Source organism: Abramis brama (assembly GCF_963993115.1).
Source record: "Abramis brama genome assembly, chromosome: 12".
NCBI classification, from domain to species: Eukaryota; Metazoa; Chordata; class Actinopteri; order Cypriniformes; family Leuciscidae; genus Abramis; species Abramis brama.
The window spans coordinates 42,140,283-42,157,556 of record NC_139974.1 but is presented as its reverse complement, the minus strand read 5'-3'; the positions used below and the strand labels follow the sequence as shown (position 1 = coordinate 42,157,556).

At 47.1% G+C, this 17,274-nt stretch overlaps 1 protein-coding gene across 2 annotated transcripts in view; it reads left to right on the top strand.

Annotated features, from left to right (window-relative positions):
• The window catches only part of fbxl19 (F-box and leucine rich repeat protein 19), a 43,996-nt gene that overhangs the window by 14,830 nt on the left and 11,892 nt on the right, over positions 1-17,274 (top strand). For both annotated transcript variants that reach the window (XM_084131025.1, XM_084131024.1), the window contains 2 exons: positions 4,325-4,488; positions 12,936-13,100. In XM_084131025.1, the coding sequence (XP_083987151.1) occupies positions 4,325-4,488; positions 12,936-13,100 (329 nt within the window). The remainder of the gene's footprint in view (positions 1-4,324; positions 4,489-12,935; positions 13,101-17,274) is intronic.

The following is a 17,274-nucleotide window of genomic DNA, read 5'->3' as shown; positions in this document are numbered from 1 at the left end:
GTCAGTCATGTGACGCGTGTGTTTGTCTGCTGATGCTGTCAGTCATGTGACTCGTGTGTTTGTCTGCAGCCTCTGTCAGTCATGTGACGTGTGTGTTTGTCTGCAGCCTCTGTCAGTCATGTGATGCGTGTGGTTTTGTCTGCAGGTGCTGTCAGTCATGTGACGTGTGTGTTTGTCTACAGGTGCTGTCAGTCATGTGACGCGTGTGTTTGTCTGCAGGTGCTGTCAGTCATGTGACTCGTGTGTTTGTCTGCAGCCTCTGTCAGTCATGTGACGTGTGTGTTTGTCTGCAGCCTCTGTCAGTCATGTGATGCGTGTGTTTGTCTGCAGGTGCTGTCAGTCATGTGACGTGTGTGTTTGTCTACAGGTGCTGTCAGTCATGTGACGCGTGTGTTTGTCTGCAGCCTCTGTCAGTCATGTGACGCGTGTGTTTGTCTGCAGCCTCTGTCAGTCATGTGACTCGTGTGTTTGTCTGCAGCCTCTGTCAGTCATGTGACGTGTGTGTTTGTCTGCAGCCTCTGTCAGTCATGTGATGCGTGTGTTTGTCTGCAGGTGCTGTCAGTCATGTGACGTGTGTGTTTGTCTACAGGTGCTGTCAGTCATGTGACGCGTGTGTTTGTCTGCAGGTGCTGTCAGTCATGTGACGCGTGTTTTTGTCTGCAGCCTCTGTCAGTCATGTGACACGTGTGTTTGTCTGCAGGTGCTGTCAGTCATGTGACGCGTGTGTTTGTCTGCAGGTGCTGTCAGTCATGTGACGCGTGTGTTTGTCTGCAGGTGCTGTCAGTCATGTGACGCGTGTGTTTGTCTGCAGGTGCTGTCAGTCATGTGACGCGTGTGTTTGTCTGCAGGTGCTGTCAGTCATGTGACGCTTGTTTGTCTGCAGCCTCTGTCAGTCATGTGACGCGTGTGTCTGCTGATGCTGTCAGTCATGTGACGCGTGTTTTTGTCTGCAGCCTCTGTCAGTCATGTGACTTGTGTGTTTGTCTGCAGCCTCTGTCAGTCATGTGACGCTTGTGTTTGTCTGCAGGTGCTGTCAGTCATGTGACGCGTGTGTTTGTCTGCAGGTGCTGTCAGTCATGTGACGCGTGTATTTGTCTGCAGGTGCTGTCAGTCATGTGACGCGTGTATTTGTCTGCAGGTGCTGTCAGTCATGTGACGCGTGTGTTTGTCTGCAGCCTCTGTCAGTCATGTGACGTGTGTGTTTGTCTGCAGCCTCTGTCAGTCATGTGACGTGTGTGTTTGTCTGCAGCCTCTGTCAGTCATGTGACTCGTGTGTTTGTCTGCAGGTGCTGTCAGTCATGTGACGCGTGTGTTTGTCTGCAGCCTCTGTCAGTCATGTGACGCGTGTATTTGTCTGCAGGTGCTGTCAGTCATGTGACGCGTGTGTTTGTCTGCAGCCTCTGTCAGTCATGTGACGCGTGTGTTTGTCTGCAGCCTCTGTCAGTCATGTGACGTGTGTGTTTGTCTGCAGCCTCTGTCAGTCATGTGACGCGTGTGTTTGTCTGCAGCCTCTGTCAGTCATGTGACGTGTGTGTTTGTCTGCAGCCTCTGTCAGTCATGTGACGCGTGTGTTTGTCTGCAGCCTCTGTCAGTCATGTGACGCGTGTGTTTGTCTGCAGCCTCTGTCAGTCATGTGACGCGTGTGTTTGTCTGCAGCCTCTGTCAGTCTTGTGACGCGTGTGTTTGTCTGCAGCCTCTGTCAGTCATGTGACTCGTGTGTTTGTCTGCAGCCTCTGTCAGTCATGTGACTCGTGTGTTTGTCTGCAGGTGCTGTCAGTCATGTGACGCGCGTGTTTGTCTGCAGGTGCTGTCAGTCATGTGACGTGCGTGTTTGTCTGCAGCCTCTGTCAGTCATGTGACGTGTGTGTTTGTCTGCAGCCTCTGTCAGTCATGTGACGCGTGTGTTTGTCTGCAGCCTCTGTCAGTCATGTGACTCGTGTGTTTGTCTGCAGGTGCTGTCAGTCATGTGACGCGTGTGTTTGTCTGCAGCCTCTGTCAGTCATGTGACGCGTGTGTTTGTCTGCAGGTGCTGTCAGTCATGTGACGCGTGTATTTGTCTGCAGGTGCTGTCAGTCATGTGATGCGTGTGTTTGTCTGCAGGTGCTGTCAGTCATGTGATGCATGTTTTTGTCTGCAGCCTCTGTCAGTCATGTGACGCGTGTGTTTGTCTGCAGCCTCTGTCAGTCATGTGACTCGTGTGTTTGTCTGCAGGTGCTGTCAGTCATGTGAAGCGCGTGTTTGTCTGCAGGTGCTGTCAGTCATGTGACTCGTGTGTTTGTCTGCAGGTGCTGTCAGTCATGTGACGTGCGTGTTTGTCTGCAGGTGCTGTCAGTCATGTGAAGCGCGTGTTTGTCTGCAGGTGCTGTCAGTCATGTGACGTGCGTGTTTGTCTGCAGGTGCTGTCAGTCATGTGACGCGCGTGTTTGTCTGCAGGTGCTGTCAGTCATGTGACGTGCGTGTTTGTCTGCAGGTGCTGTCAGTCATGTGACGTGTGTGTTTGTCTGCAGGTGCTGTCAGTCATGTGACGCGTGTGTTTGTCTGCAGGTGCTGTCAGTCATGTGACGCGTGTGTTTGTCTGCAGGTGCTGTCAGTCATGTGACGCGCGTGTTTGTATGCAGCCTCTGTCAGTCATGTGACGCATGTGTTTGTCTGCAGGTGCTGTCAGTCATGTGACGCGCGTGTTTGTATGCAGCCTCTGTCAGTCATGTGACGCATGTGTTTGTCTGCAGGTGCTGTCAGTCATGTGACGCGTGTGTTTGTCTGCAGCCTCTGTCAGTCATGTGACTCGTGTGTTTGTCTGCAGGTGCTGTCAGTCATGTGACGCGTGTGTTTGTCTGCAGCCTCTGTCAGTCATGTGACGCGTGTGTTTGTCTGCAGCCTCTGTCAGTCATGTGACGCGTGTGTTTGTCTGCAGGTGCTGTCAGTCATGTGACGCGTGTATTTGTCTGCAGGTGCTGTCAGTCATGTGATGCGTGTGTTTGTCTGCAGGTGCTGTCAGTCATGTGATGCATGTTTTTGTCTGCAGCCTCTGTCAGTCATGTGACGCGTGTGTTTGTCTGCAGCCTCTGTCAGTCATGTGACTCGTGTGTTTGTCTGCAGGTGCTGTCAGTCATGTGAAGCGCGTGTTTGTCTGCAGGTGCTGTCAGTCATGTGACTCGTGTGTTTGTCTGCAGGTGCTGTCAGTCATGTGACGTGCGTGTTTGTCTGCAGGTGCTGTCAGTCATGTGAAGCGCGTGTTTGTCTGCAGGTGCTGTCAGTCATGTGACGTGCGTGTTTGTCTGCAGGTGCTGTCAGTCATGTGACGCGCGTGTTTGTCTGCAGGTGCTGTCAGTCATGTGACGCGCGTGTTTGTCTGCAGGTGCTGTCAGTCATGTGACGTGCGTGTTTGTCTGCAGGTGCTGTCAGTCATGTGACGTGTGTGTTTGTCTGCAGGTGCTGTCAGTCATGTGACGCGTGTGTTTGTCTGCAGGTGCTGTCAGTCATGTGACGCGTGTGTTTGTCTGCAGGTGCTGTCAGTCATGTGACGCGCGTGTTTGTATGCAGCCTCTGTCAGTCATGTGACGCATGTGTTTGTCTGCAGGTGCTGTCAGTCATGTGACGCGCGTGTTTGTATGCAGCCTCTGTCAGTCATGTGACGCATGTGTTTGTCTGCAGGTGCTGTCAGTCATGTGACGTGCGTGTTTGTCTGCAGGTGCTGTCAGTCATGTGACGCATGTGTTTGTCTGCAGCCTCTGTCAGTCATGTGACGTGCGTGTTTGTCTGCAGGTGCTGTCAGTCATGTGACGTGTGTGTTTGTCTGCAGCCTCTGTCAGTCATGTGATGCGTGTGGTTTTGTCTGCAGGTGCTGTCAGTCATGTGATGCGTGTGTTTGTCTGCAGGTGCTGTCAGTCATGTGACGCGCGTGTTTGTATGCAGCCTCTGTCAGTCATGTGACGCATGTGTTTGTCTGCAGGTGCTGTCAGTCATGTGATGCGTGTGTTTGTCTGCAGGTGCTGTCAGTCATGTGATGCGTGTGTTTGTCTGCAGGTGCTGTCAGTCATGTGATGCGTGTGTTTGTCTGCAGGTGCTGTCAGTCATGTGACGCGTGTGTTTGTGTGCAGGTGCTGTCAGTCATTTGACGCGTGTGTTTGTCTGCAGGTGCTGTCAGTCATGTGACGCGTGTGTTTGTCTGCAGGTGCTGTCAGTCATGTGACGTGTGTGTTTGTCTGCAGGTGCGCTGTCAGTCATGTGACGTGTGTGTTTGTCTGCAGGTGCTGTCAGTCATGTGATGCGTGTGTCTGTCTGCAGGTGCTGTCAGTCATGTGATGCGTGTGTCTGTCTGCAGGTGCTGTGATAAGAGGTTATGGACTCAGATCGACCTCAGCCGGCAGCGCTCCATCACTCCTCCGATGTTGAGTAGTATAATCCGCAGACAACCCGTATCTCTCAACCTGGGCTTCACTAACATCTCCAAGAAGCAGCTCATGTGGTTGATCAACCGTCTGCAAGGTACGTCCTCCTAGCATTACATGTGAAGCATTACACAGACACAATGAGAAACAGTGCAGTGTTTCAGCCGTGGCGAATATAAAAGTGTATAAATAAAAGCGAATATAAAAGTGTAGAAGTGTGTGAAAGAGCAGAGAGGAAGAAGGGTCCGAGCTCAGTGTGAGTTTACACCGGTCACCGATGGAAAGATCTACAGCGAGGAAGAATCAGTCCACGAGATTGAACCGAGCCCATGTTTGGCGTTTAAAGCTCAGAGGTGAGTGTAATGAGGGTGTTTTGCTTCTTCAAATGAAAACTACATCAAGTATAATTTATCTGAGTTCTACCAGAAAGGGACCTTTAGCAGGGCTCGCAAAATCGCTAGCCCGACGTCCCGGGGCTATTGTGTTTTCCAGTCGGGCTACCAAAATGCAAAATCCTCCCTTTATTCACATTATTGACTAGTTATTTTAAGGAAAATTATGACCATGCAAAAGTTTTTGATAATGCTGATTTATCCATAGCGAAATTTCTCATGAATCTCCGTGCCTGTTTTAAGGGGAACACATGATCAATAAACATTAAAGCTCCACTTGCATGAATGCTTTACTTTTCGTGTCAATGATTCAATGTTTCAATCCATGTGCTAACACACTATCACTGTAAAGCTGCTTTGAAACAAAAAAATCTGTATTGTAAAAAGCGCTACATAAATAAAGGTGACTTGACCATCATATATTCTGCTATATAAACAGCATAAAATAATTAGAGCACCATTTACTTGCCTCAAAAAAGTCTGGTATTATTATTATTATTATTGTTATTATTATTATTATTATTATTATTGTTGTTTATTGCTACACTTCAATATGTGTATTATTCTATCAGAAACGTAACACTTTTAGCGTTGCCAGGCTTTAAATTTGACCTGCCACAAGGTGACACTGTTTTCAAAACTCATGATGCTTAGAATCTTGTACCGGAACAATCAGAGAAAAGTGTCAAAGCTTCAGAGAGTCATTATTTCTCCATCCCTCCTGCATCCAACTGCAAGTTCTGATGTTTGGGGAAGACAACTGGTGCTTCCAATCCACCCCTTGTAAAGCAGTGCCTTTCTCACTTAATTTATTGTTGCTAAGTGACTGTAGCGTTTCTATTACAGATTTGCGCAAAACTTTTGTGGGTTTTTTTCTTTCTTTTTTTTTCTAAATGTCGACAAAAAACTATTGCAAAATGATGGCGTTTCCATTAACTGATGTTATGCGACTAAAAACTTCATTTTTTCCTCTCGAGATAAGTCATTCCAAAAACCATGGCAACGGACGTTGGTAGGTTTATGCATATCTCAGCCACTGCACTGGCCATTATTATTAATCGAAGCAGACGTATGTGTGTTATCCAATCATTAATGGCAAGGAAAGACCCTTAATACTTGTGAGCGGCACATATGGGGTGTTTCTGGGTGATTCTCCCTCATATCAGCTTCGTGGTCTTGATTGTGGCATTTCTTTGAGGTTTAGAATCCAGTATTCCTGTAGTTCTTTTATCTTTTATGAATTTAATAAAGAACTCTGTTTTGTCTTCTATCCAAACATACCGCGTCATCTACGTCAGGTGACCTGTAAATGTGCAAAAACTGTTTCCATTGCAGTTTTGCAAAATATTTCTTTTTCGAATTGCCTGAAAAACCACCTCATGCAAGCATAAAAACTAGTGCTGTCAGTTAAACGCATTATTAACAGCGTTAACGCAAAACCATTTTAACGGCGTTAATTTTTTTATTAACGTTATATTAACGCTCTTTTTGGCCTAGCAAACTTTGTAGTTTTTTCACATGCTGTTGCAACAACTAGTAACGTTAGAAAAACTACAACACCACACCGGATCGGATCTAGCTAGACCGGAAACAAAACAACAGGCACGCCGCACACACTTGTTTGGGCTTGCGAGCCGGCCAAAGAGTAGTAGGCTAAAGGGGGTCGCACACTGGACGAGAAGCGCAGCGCCGCGTCTTTAAAATTCAAACATATTATTCTCTATCAGTGTACACACACCGGCGGCACCATCCGGCGTCTGTCCGTGGCGCCCAGCTACGGCTCAGGACCTTGTTCAAAATCCTGCCGCGCCACGGACATTTACATGTATTTTTCTAAAATTCAAATCGTCGTTAATGTATATACTGACTTCACCCTGTGCTGCAATATACATTTAGTTTTACTTTCATTCACAGAAATCAGCTGCGTGGATGAAAACTGCTGATGTTATCAGATTTTCAGGAGATATTCTCAATTCATTCAGTTAACGGACGCTCTGAGGTAAAGTGTTCAGACTGCAGACTAAGCAATGATTGTATTTAATTGTACAGTACAATCATAACATAGTACAGACATTATCTTAATTCCATGATGTCCTTAAACATAACAATATTGCTGGCCATAAACTGAGAAAGTGCGCGTCCGGTGTGCGATACCTCGAGTTGCGTCCTAGACACGACACAACGCGCTACGCTTCTCGTCTGGTGTGCGACCCCCTTAACGCTACGTTTTGAGTGGATGGCGATCGCGAGACGCCGAAATGGATGCCAATAAGATTCTGAATGGAAAGTTTACTTTTAAAAAGTTGCCAAATGGTTCCATTGACAAGACCAAAGTGATCTGTGTGTTTTGTCGTTGTGAACTGAGCTATCATCGCAGCACGTCCAGTCTGAAACACCACATGACGCGAATGCGAATTCTCTGATGCGATTATTTGCTCCGAGTGTGAATGTTAGTGTGAAATTGAACACTACAGTATATGCCAATGTTGAAGCAAGCCAATCCACTTTTCCATGTTGATAAGAGCATTAAAATGAGAAAAAAAATAATGGGACAAAAAGAAATCAAGGGACATTTAGAATAGATAAAAATGTGCGATTAATTGCGATTAACTGCGAGTTAACTATGACGTTAATGCGATTAATCGCGATTAAATATTTTAATCGTTTGACAGCACTAGTAAAAACTTTTTTGCGATAAATGGGAGTTTTTGTGAAATTTTCATTGGGCGTATTATCATCATCTTCCGCTTATCCGGGGCCAGGTCGCGGGGGCAGCAGTCTAAGCAGAGATGCCCAGACTTCCCTCTCCCCAGACATTTCCTCCAGCTCTTCCGGGGGGACACCGAGGCCTTCCCAGGCCAGCCGGGAGACATAATCCCTCCAGCGTGTCCTAGGTCTTCCCCGGGGTCTCCTCCTGGTGGGACGCGACCGGAACCCCTTCCCGGGAAGGTGTCCAGGAGGCATCCGGAACAGATGCCCGAGCCACCTCAGCTGGCCCCTCTTGATGTGGAGGAGCAGCGGCTCTACTCTGAGCTCCTCCCAAGTGACCGAGCTCCTCACCCTATCTCTAAGCTCATTTCGGCCGCCTGTATCCGGGATACCCACAGCTCATGACCATAGGTGAGAGTAGGAACGTAGATTGACCGGTAAATTGAGAACTTCGCCTTGCAGCTCCTTCACCACGACAGACCGGTACATCAGCCGCATTACTGCAGAAGCTGCACCAATCTGTCTGTCAATCTCCCGTTCCATCCTTCCCTCACTCGTGAACAAGACCCAAAGATACTTGAACAACTCCACCTGAGGCAGGAACTCTCCACCAACCTGAAGTGGGCAACCTGAAATGAGACCAACATGCACCGGGAACAAGTCTGACTTACTGCCGGCAATGTGAACCAAGCTCCTGCTCCAGTCGTACGGGGACCAGACAGCCCTTAGCAAAGGGCCCTGGACCCCATACTCCCAGAGCACCCTCCACAGGACGCCACGAGGGCTACGACCGGGAAAAAAACCGCACTGTTCCTCCTGAATCCGAGGTTCTACTATCGGTTGAATTCTCCTCTCCAGTACCCTGGCATAGACTTTCCCGGGGAGGCTGAGAAGTGTGATCCCCCTGTAGTTGGAACACACCCTCCGGTCCCCCTTCTTAAAAAGAGGGACCACCACCCCGGTCTGCCAGCCCAAAGGTACTGTCCCTGACCGCCACGCGATGTTGCAGAGGCGTGTCAGCCAAGAGAGCCCCACAACATCCAGAGACTTGAGGTACTCAGGGCGGATCTCATCCACTCCCGGTGCCTTGCCATCGAGGAGCTTCTTGACTACCTCGGTGACTTCAGCCCGGGTGATGGACGAGTCCACCTCTGAGCCCTCTGCCTCTGCTTCCTCGCATAAGTTGCTCTTACACTTAAGTGGAATCCGTATGTTCGTTTGGTTGGAAGCTAGTTATTATAAAAACTTACTTTTTTATATAACTCTGATTGTATTCGTCTGAAAGAAGAAAGTCATATACACCTAGGATGGCTTGAGGGTGAGTAAATCATGGGCTAATTTTTAGGGATGTCCCGATCAGGTTTTTTTGCCCTCGAGTCCGAGTCATTTGATTTTAAGTATCTGCCGATACCGAGTCCCGATCCGATACTTCTAACTTATATTGCAAAAAAAAAAAAAGAATAAAGAAGAGCGAAAAAAAAAGATCCAGGATGTTCCTTATTTTTTATTTAATTCACCTTATTTTAACATTCAACATCTCTGTTAACAAACAGAGCACTTCTGTGAGGTAGCTTGAACAATCAAGTAATAAATAAATTCTTCACTTTTGGACTTTAGTGCAACAGTAAATATTAAAAAAAGTCTAATATATAAACAAATAGCACCTCAACTTAAAATATCCGGTAGGCATGTAAACAAATAAAAAATAAAAGTGCCACAGTGTTTGCAAAGCCAGTAATGTGCTTTTAGGAACTGCACTCCTAACTCTTACGCCGATTTTCACACTGCACTGTTAGCAGAGCGTGCAGCGCGTATTTTTTTCGCCGCCCATGTTAACAGATTAAACCAGGCTTTAGAGCATTCACACCGCGCGCAGAGGCGGCGCGGCAGTGCGTAGCAGAGCAAAGCAGGAGTGCCGTGATCGTTTCGGCGCCGAGTCTATTTTTGCTGCGCCGCTTTTGCTGAATTAAAGTGACAATACATTGATCATGGCCAAAATACACCGCAGTTTTATCCAAAAAGTGCATTGATGATATCTATTGTGTTTTAAACAGTCAATCAAATGACCAACAGCAATTTGAAAAGAAAACAAATGTCCAAAAACAAACTTGTTGCCATAACAATAAAAACAAAGATGAACCAAAAGTTATATAAATGAAATTATTAATAAAATAAGCTTCTTGAAAATCTTTTCTCTTAAATGTATTTGAAAACGAAAAAAAGCAATGCCAACTTATCCATTATAGACTCTGTCTGTACACAACCCACGGTTCAGCCGCGCGTGACAAACGCTGCCAGTATGAAAGCAAAACGCGCGTGTCCTGCTCCTGCTCACCATACGCACTGCTCCTGCGCTGCTTACACTCTAATAACGCGTGCAGTGTGAAACCGCCGTAACTCTGTGTCACCGCATAATAGAGGTGTTAAAAAATAATGAGAATATAAATACATATATATCCGAGTCCTGATCGGGAGGTAACGTCCGATTCCGATCGAGTCTGAAAACACGCGATCGGGCCCGATTTCCGATCACGTGATCGGATCGGGACATCCCTACTAATTTTCATTTTAAAGTGAACTAATCCTTTAACATTGTCACACACACACACATAATGTTCTCCACTGCTCACGCAATCTCTAGCCACGTTTCCGTTACCCTTCAAATTGTGCAAATTGAAATTGCGAATTGAAAATACGCCCCCCTCCTTGAACTGCCACCTTACCGTGGTGGAGGGGTTTGAATACCCGAACGATCCTAGGAGCTATGTTGTCCTTGGCTATATGCCCCTGGTAGGGTCTCCCAGGTTCATAAACCCTTTATGTTAGAAACAAAAACGAGGACCGTGACGTCGCCCGGCATGGCGCAGCCGGGGCCCTACCCTGGAGCCAGGCCCGGGGTTGGGGCTCGTATGCGAGCGCCTGGTGGGCGGACCTCCCCCCTTGGGGCCCGGCCGGGCTCATCACCTCCAGCACGGCTTGGGCTCTGGAACCACAATCCTTGAGAGAGGATGGACTCTCTACCACTCTGGAGTTGCCCATGGTGAGAGGCGGCGGGCTGGTGTGGGTTTGCTTATAAGCCCCCCCAGCTCAGCTGCTATGTGTTGTCGTGAGCCTACGGGCCGAACGGCAGTGCAGAGTACCCGGCCCTCTTGGGGTCTCTGGGAGGGGTGCTGGAAAGTGCTCCAACTGGGGACTCTATCGTTCTACTGGGGGACTTCAACGCCCACGTGGGCAGCGACAGTGATTGGGAGGAACGGCCCCCCTGATCTGATCGGTGTTCTGTTATTGGACTTCTGTGCTAGTTACAGCTTGTCCATAACGAACACCATGTTTAAGCATAAGTGTGATAAGTGTGTCCATCAGTGCACGTGGCATCAGGACACCCTAGGCCAGAAGTCGATGATCAACTTTGTGGTCGTTTCATCCGACCTCCGGCCAGCTGATCAACTGAGCTGTCAACTGATCACCACCTGGTGGTGAGTTGGATCCGATGGCGGGGGAGGAAGCTGGACAGACTCGGCAGACCCAAACGTACTGTGAGGGTCTGTTGGGAACGTTTGGCAAAGTCCCCTGCCAGAGAGATCTTCAACTTACATTTACATTTTCAACTTCCACCTCCGGCGGATCTTCGACCCGATCCCGAGGGAGGCTGGAGATAATGAGTCAAAGTGGACCATGTTCTCCACTTCCATTGTCGACGCGGCAGCTCGGAGCTGTGGCCGTAAGGTCTCCGGTGCCTGTCGAGGCGGCAATCCCTGAACCTGGTGGTGGACACCGGAAGTAAGGGATGCCGTCAAGCTGAAGGAGTCCTATCGGGCCTGGCTTGCTTGTGGGACTCCTGAGGCAGCTGACGGGTAAGCGTACTGCTGGGAGGAGTTTGGTGAGGCCATGGAGAAGGACTACCAGTTGGCCTCAAAGAGATTCTGGCAAACTGTCCGGCTCCTCAGGAGAGGGAAGCAGTGACACTGTTTATAGTGGAAGTGGGCAGCTGTTGACCTCAACTGGGGATGTCGTCGGATGTTGGAAGAAATACTTCGAGGATCTCCTCAATCCCACCGACACGTCTTCCATTGAGTAATGCGACAAACTGCTTATATTTACGCTACGCCATGATGCACTACGCTACTTGACGTCATAAATTTCGTAAGTTGCGCATTAGGGGCAAGTAGACTGCGTATGGCCGTTTGGCCAGAAGCTAGAATTTTACTTTATAAAGTTTTAAATAATATTTTATACTCAGAAGATCACAGGAACAAACAGGATAAAAGCAAACCAAACAATACATTAACAAGAACCAAACAAGAGCAGCTGAAACACAGGGATTAAATACACAGTGCAAATGAAGGAAACTTTAAGACAGGTGGCAATGAGCAGTAATTAAATAAGATACCATGACGATTAACAAACAGTGAAAACAGGCAATCAGGAAATGGGGAAAATCAAACCATATCTCGTTCTCTCGCTGATGTCTCAGTGTCTCGCTGATGTCTCGGTCTCTCTGTCTCTCGCTGATGTCTCTGTGTCTCGGTCTCTCTGTCTCTCGCTGATGTCTCGGTCTCTCACTGATGTCTCGGTCTCTCTCTGATGTCTAGGTTTCTCGCTGATGTCTTGGCCTCTCGCTGATGTCTCGGTCTCTCGCTGATGTCTCTGTGTCTCAGTCTCTCTCTGTCTCGCGGATGTCTCGGTCTCTCGCTGATGTCTCTGTGTCTCGGTCTCTCTGTCTCTCGCTGATGTCTCGGTCTCTCACTGATGTCTCGGTCTCTCGCTGATGTCTAGGTTTCTCGCTGATGTCTTGGCCTCTCGCTGATGTCTCGGTCTCTCGCTGATGTCTCTGTGTCTCAGTCTCTCTCTGTCTCGCGGATGTCTCGGTCTCTCGCTGATGTCTCTGTCTCTCTCTGTCTCGCGGATGTCTCGGTCTCTCGCTGATGTCTCTGTGTCTCGGTCTCTCGGTCTCTCGCTGATGTCTCTGTGTCTCGCAGATGTCTTGGCCTCTCGCTGATGTCTCTGTGTCTCAGTCTCTCTCTGTCTCGCGGATGTCTCGGTCTCTCGCTGATGTCTCTGTCTCTCTCTGTCTCGCGGATGTCTCGGTCTCTCGCTGATGTCTCTGTGTCTCGGTCTCTCGGTCTCTCGCTGATGTCTCTGTGTCTCGCAGATGTCTTGGCCTCTCGCTGATGTCTCTGTGTCTCAGTCTCTCTCTGTCTCGCGGATGTCTCGGTCTCTCACTGATGTCTAGGTCTCTCGCTGATGTCTCAGTGTCTCTGATGTCTCGGTGATGTCTAGGTTTCTCGCTGATGTCTCTGTGTCTCTGATGTCTCTGTGTCTCGCGGATGTCTCGGTGTCTCGGTGATGTCTAGGTTTCTCGGTGATGTCTCGGTCTCTCGCTAATGTCTCGGTCTCTCGCTAATGTCTCGGTCTCTCGCTGATGTCTCGGTGTCTCCCTAAGGTCTGCTGGAGCTGAACGTGGCCGGCTGCTCGTGGTCCTCGGTCTCGGCTCTCTGTCAGTCTGTGTGTCCATGTCTGCGGCTCCTGGACCTCAGTCGCGTCGAGGATCTGAAGGACTCGCATCTGAAAGAGCTGCTGGCTCCGCCGTCCAACGACACGCGCTCAGGTCAGTTTCTACACTCCTTCACTGGGTCATGCTTTAATTGAGTGCTGGCAAAACGGACAGATTTAAAATGTTACGGTGACAATAATGATATTATCAATTCATACTTGTAAGATTGTCATAAATGAAAGGGTCATGAAACCCTAAACTGAAGGCCATATCTTTAACACCAAGCATATCTGCGGACTCTGTTGATTCTCTCCTTGAGTCCTTTAACTCAAAATTACAGAGTGTAAAAGATGATATTGCTCCTGTGAAGGTCAGGAAGAAGAGTGGCAGACAAAAAGCACCTTGGAGAAACTCAACAGCAGTGCAAAATATGAAAAGTCAATGCAGAAAAGCTGAGCGCATGAGGCGGAAGACTAAAATGGTAGTCCATTATAACATCTATAAAGACAGCCTCCATGCTTTCAATGTGGAACTATGCAAGGCTAGACCGACTTTCTTCTCAAATATTATAAACAGAAACATAAACAACACACGCACTCTTTTTGCTACTGCAGAGAGTCTAACAAACCCCCCAAGCCAGATTCCCAATGAATTGCTCTCAGACAGCAAATGCAATGAGTTTGCTTCCTCCTCCTCTGAGAAAATCAATAATATCAGAAAGGCGATCAGCATATCCTCGTGCGGCACTGAGGTCAGACAGATCAGACCGCATCCGCAGAAAGTTACTATGTCTGATTTTGAAGAAATTAGTGGAAAAATTTTGGAAGACACAGTTAAGCACCTTTGGAGAGCAACTCTCTGGAGAGAGTTCCATATTTTGGGTGCAACAACACTGAATGATCTGCCCCCCAATGAAGCTAGGCGATGCCGAGGGACAACGAGAAGGCTAGAGTCAGAGGATCGTAAAGAGCGAGTCGGGGTTCAGGGGTGGAGCAGGTTACAGAGATGGGGGGAGCCAAGCTGTGCAGAGATTTAAAATACGGTAAACCACTGGACGCCAGTGAAGATAGTACAAAATTGGGGTGATATGGGCAGAACGCTTGGTGTGGTTTTGAATGTATTGCAATTTGGAAATGGAGCTAGCAGATAGGCCAATGAAAAGGGCATTACAGTAATCAAGACGTGATGTGACAAATGCACCTTAAAACATCAACCTGTACCCTTGACATAACCCCCCCTTCCTTTTTCAAAAGTGTGTTAAACTGCTTAGAAGCAGATTTCCTAAAAGTGGTAAATTCCTCACTTCTCACTGGGACTTTTCCAAAGTCCCTTAAAACTGCAGTTGTCAAGCCCCTCCTGAAAAAGAGCAATCTGGATAGCAACATATTGAGCAATTACAGACCAATCTCAAATCTTCCTTTCATAGGCAAAGATCATTGAAAAAGTTGTCTTCAATCAGCTGAACGAATTCTTTAGCTCGAATGGATTCTTTGACAATTTTCAATCTGGTTTCCGACCGCACCACAGCACAGAGACAGCGCTCATAAAGATAATTAACGCTATTCGCTTAAATACTGATACAGGCAAAACATCAATTCTTTGACTCCCTGTGCCAATGCATTGATGAAGTCAACAGTTGGATGTGCCAAAACTTTCTTCAGTTAAACAGACAAAACTGAAGTCGTTGCGTTTGGAAACAAAGATGAAGTTCTCAAGGTGAATGCATACCTTCACTCTAGGGGTCAAACAACTAAACATCAAGTCAGGAATCTCTGTGTGATTCTGGAGTCAGACCTCAGTTTCAGTAGTCATGTCAAAGCAATAACTAAATCAGCATACTATCATCTGAAAAATATTGCAAGAATTAGATGCTTTGCTTAGAAAAACGTGCGCATGCTTTCATCACCAGCAGGGTGTAGTACTGTAATGGACTCAGCACTGGCCTTCCCAAAAACACCATAAGACAGTGTCAGCTCATACAGAACGCTGAGCAGAACCAGAACACATGAACGCATCACACCAGTCCTCAGGTCTTTACACTGGCTCCCAGTTACATTTAGGATTGATTTTAAAGTATTATTACTGGTATATAAATCACTCAATAGCCTAGGACCTCAATACACTGCAGATATGCTCACTGAATATAAACCCAACAGATCACTCAGATCATTAGGATCACATCAGCTAGAAACACCAAGGGTTCACTCTAAGCATGGCGAGTCGGCTTTAGCTATTATGCTGGAACAGCTTCCAGAGGAGATCAGATGTGCTCCTACAGTCACATCCAGACTCAAAACACTTCTGTTTAGCTGTGCATTTACTGAATGAGCACTGTGCGTCCGACTGATTACACTATTTTATTTCTGCATCCTCCTTTTGATTCTAAACTCAAATGGCACTGAGAATTGGGTAAGAGACAAACATAAATTACTTAATTGGAGAAATTGAGAGATGAACCCATGCTGATGGCCTGGGTCTGTGGTGGAGTAGTGAGTTTGACGTGATTAAACTCGGGGTTCTGTGGGGTGCGGACTGGATCGACTCCATTCCTAGAGTAGAGTTCTCAACGGGTCGGGTCGGCCCAACAAACCCGACGGGACCCGCGGGTTCGGGTCGAAAATATAATCAAATGACTCGGGTCGGGTCGGACCTCGGGCTTAATCTTTTCCGTCCAAAAAAAACCAAAACATTTATTAATCATCGCTGCTGTTCACCGTAAAGAAAGTCTGGCTGCTGTGTGCAACGTGCATCATGGAGAGGGGCGGGGGCAGACCTGACGCAGGTGAATTCACCGTCGCTACTACAGCCTGTTTATATATTTAAAGTTTATTGTTTCAGTTGTTTGTATTGTTTGTATTGTTAAAAGGCGTGAACATTAAAGGTTGATTTGAATTCCCGTCTGCTGGTCATGATAATACGTGTATGAGGAAAAAAAATATGACGCAGCATCGGGCTATGACTTTTTCTCGCACTTCTACGCATGCGCAAAGCAGCGGAGCAGAAGGGCGTGCCACACTAGCGACATCTGCTGGTCAAAGCCGTGTAAATGCATCACAGCAAACATGGCACGCTCTGCAAAACAGTTGTTTTCATTAAAGTCAGTGTGATCTACTAAGTGCAGTCTGTAGTATCATTAAATAACATCATCAGTAGGCCTATATCTTCCATACTTTTCCATGCGCACGATAAGGTGTGAAAGTGGAATGCAGAAGCAGGACGGTTACCATGGTAACGAAGGACGCCTGCTTGTGCACACCGATGGAAATTGTTACATGAATTTACAAAACTATCAGATTAAAGTTGGAATATTACATTTATTCGTCAAGTTTAAGTGTAACATCTTCATAAAATATATGGGTATGTGTGTTAACATAACACGCATTTTGCAGATGCTTCTAGGATATTTGATGTGCAGGTTCATCTGGAAGATATCAATACAGAAATCACCTTTAAGATGTTTATGACTTTGGGGACATTTTAACATAAGTGGGCAGTGGAATGGGGGAAAACGCAAGGTCGAGACGTGTTTTTAAAAGCTGAACTTCTTTTCAATTGAGCGCCGCGTTTTTAGAACGCCGTGTCATGCGCGAGACGCTGCAGAAGAGCGAGCGCAACGTCCGTCTAGTGCGCGTTTGCCTAGAAAAGCAATGAAAAAGCGCATTCTGTATGAACGGACCCTCTCCAGATTAAGCGTTCTTAAACAGATTTGGAAAGGTGTGCTGTCTTATCATTCCTCCATCTATTTGAAATCCATGGATCACCCTTCTGTGTTGCTACTTGTTCATACACAAAAATACAAATGAATATTACAAATGAATAAAAGACTATCTAGTATGGAAGTCCGTCTCATATACTGATCATTTATCATTAATGTTATTCACTGCAGAGCGTGCCATGTTTGCTGTGATGCATTTACACGGCTTTGACCAGCGGATGTCGCTATAGCGTGGCACACCCTTCTGCTCCGCTGCTTTGCACATGCGTAGAAGTGAGAGAAAATAAGTCATTATTACGAGAAAGTTTCTCATTATTACGAGATGTTAAGTCATTATTACGAGAAAGTTTCTCATTATTATGACTTAAAGAATCTTTATTTTTTTTACTCAATGTGGCGGAAACGGGCTTCCATAGGCAGATAATTCATGTTGATGTGTCGGGTTACATCGGGTCCGGGCTTTAAAAGCCACGGGCCGGGTCGGGTCAGGTTGTAATTTTCAGGCCCGGTGAGATGAAATAATTTGTTTAGTTTTCCTGAGGGCCACAGATGAAGTTCGGTCTGGTGTTTGTG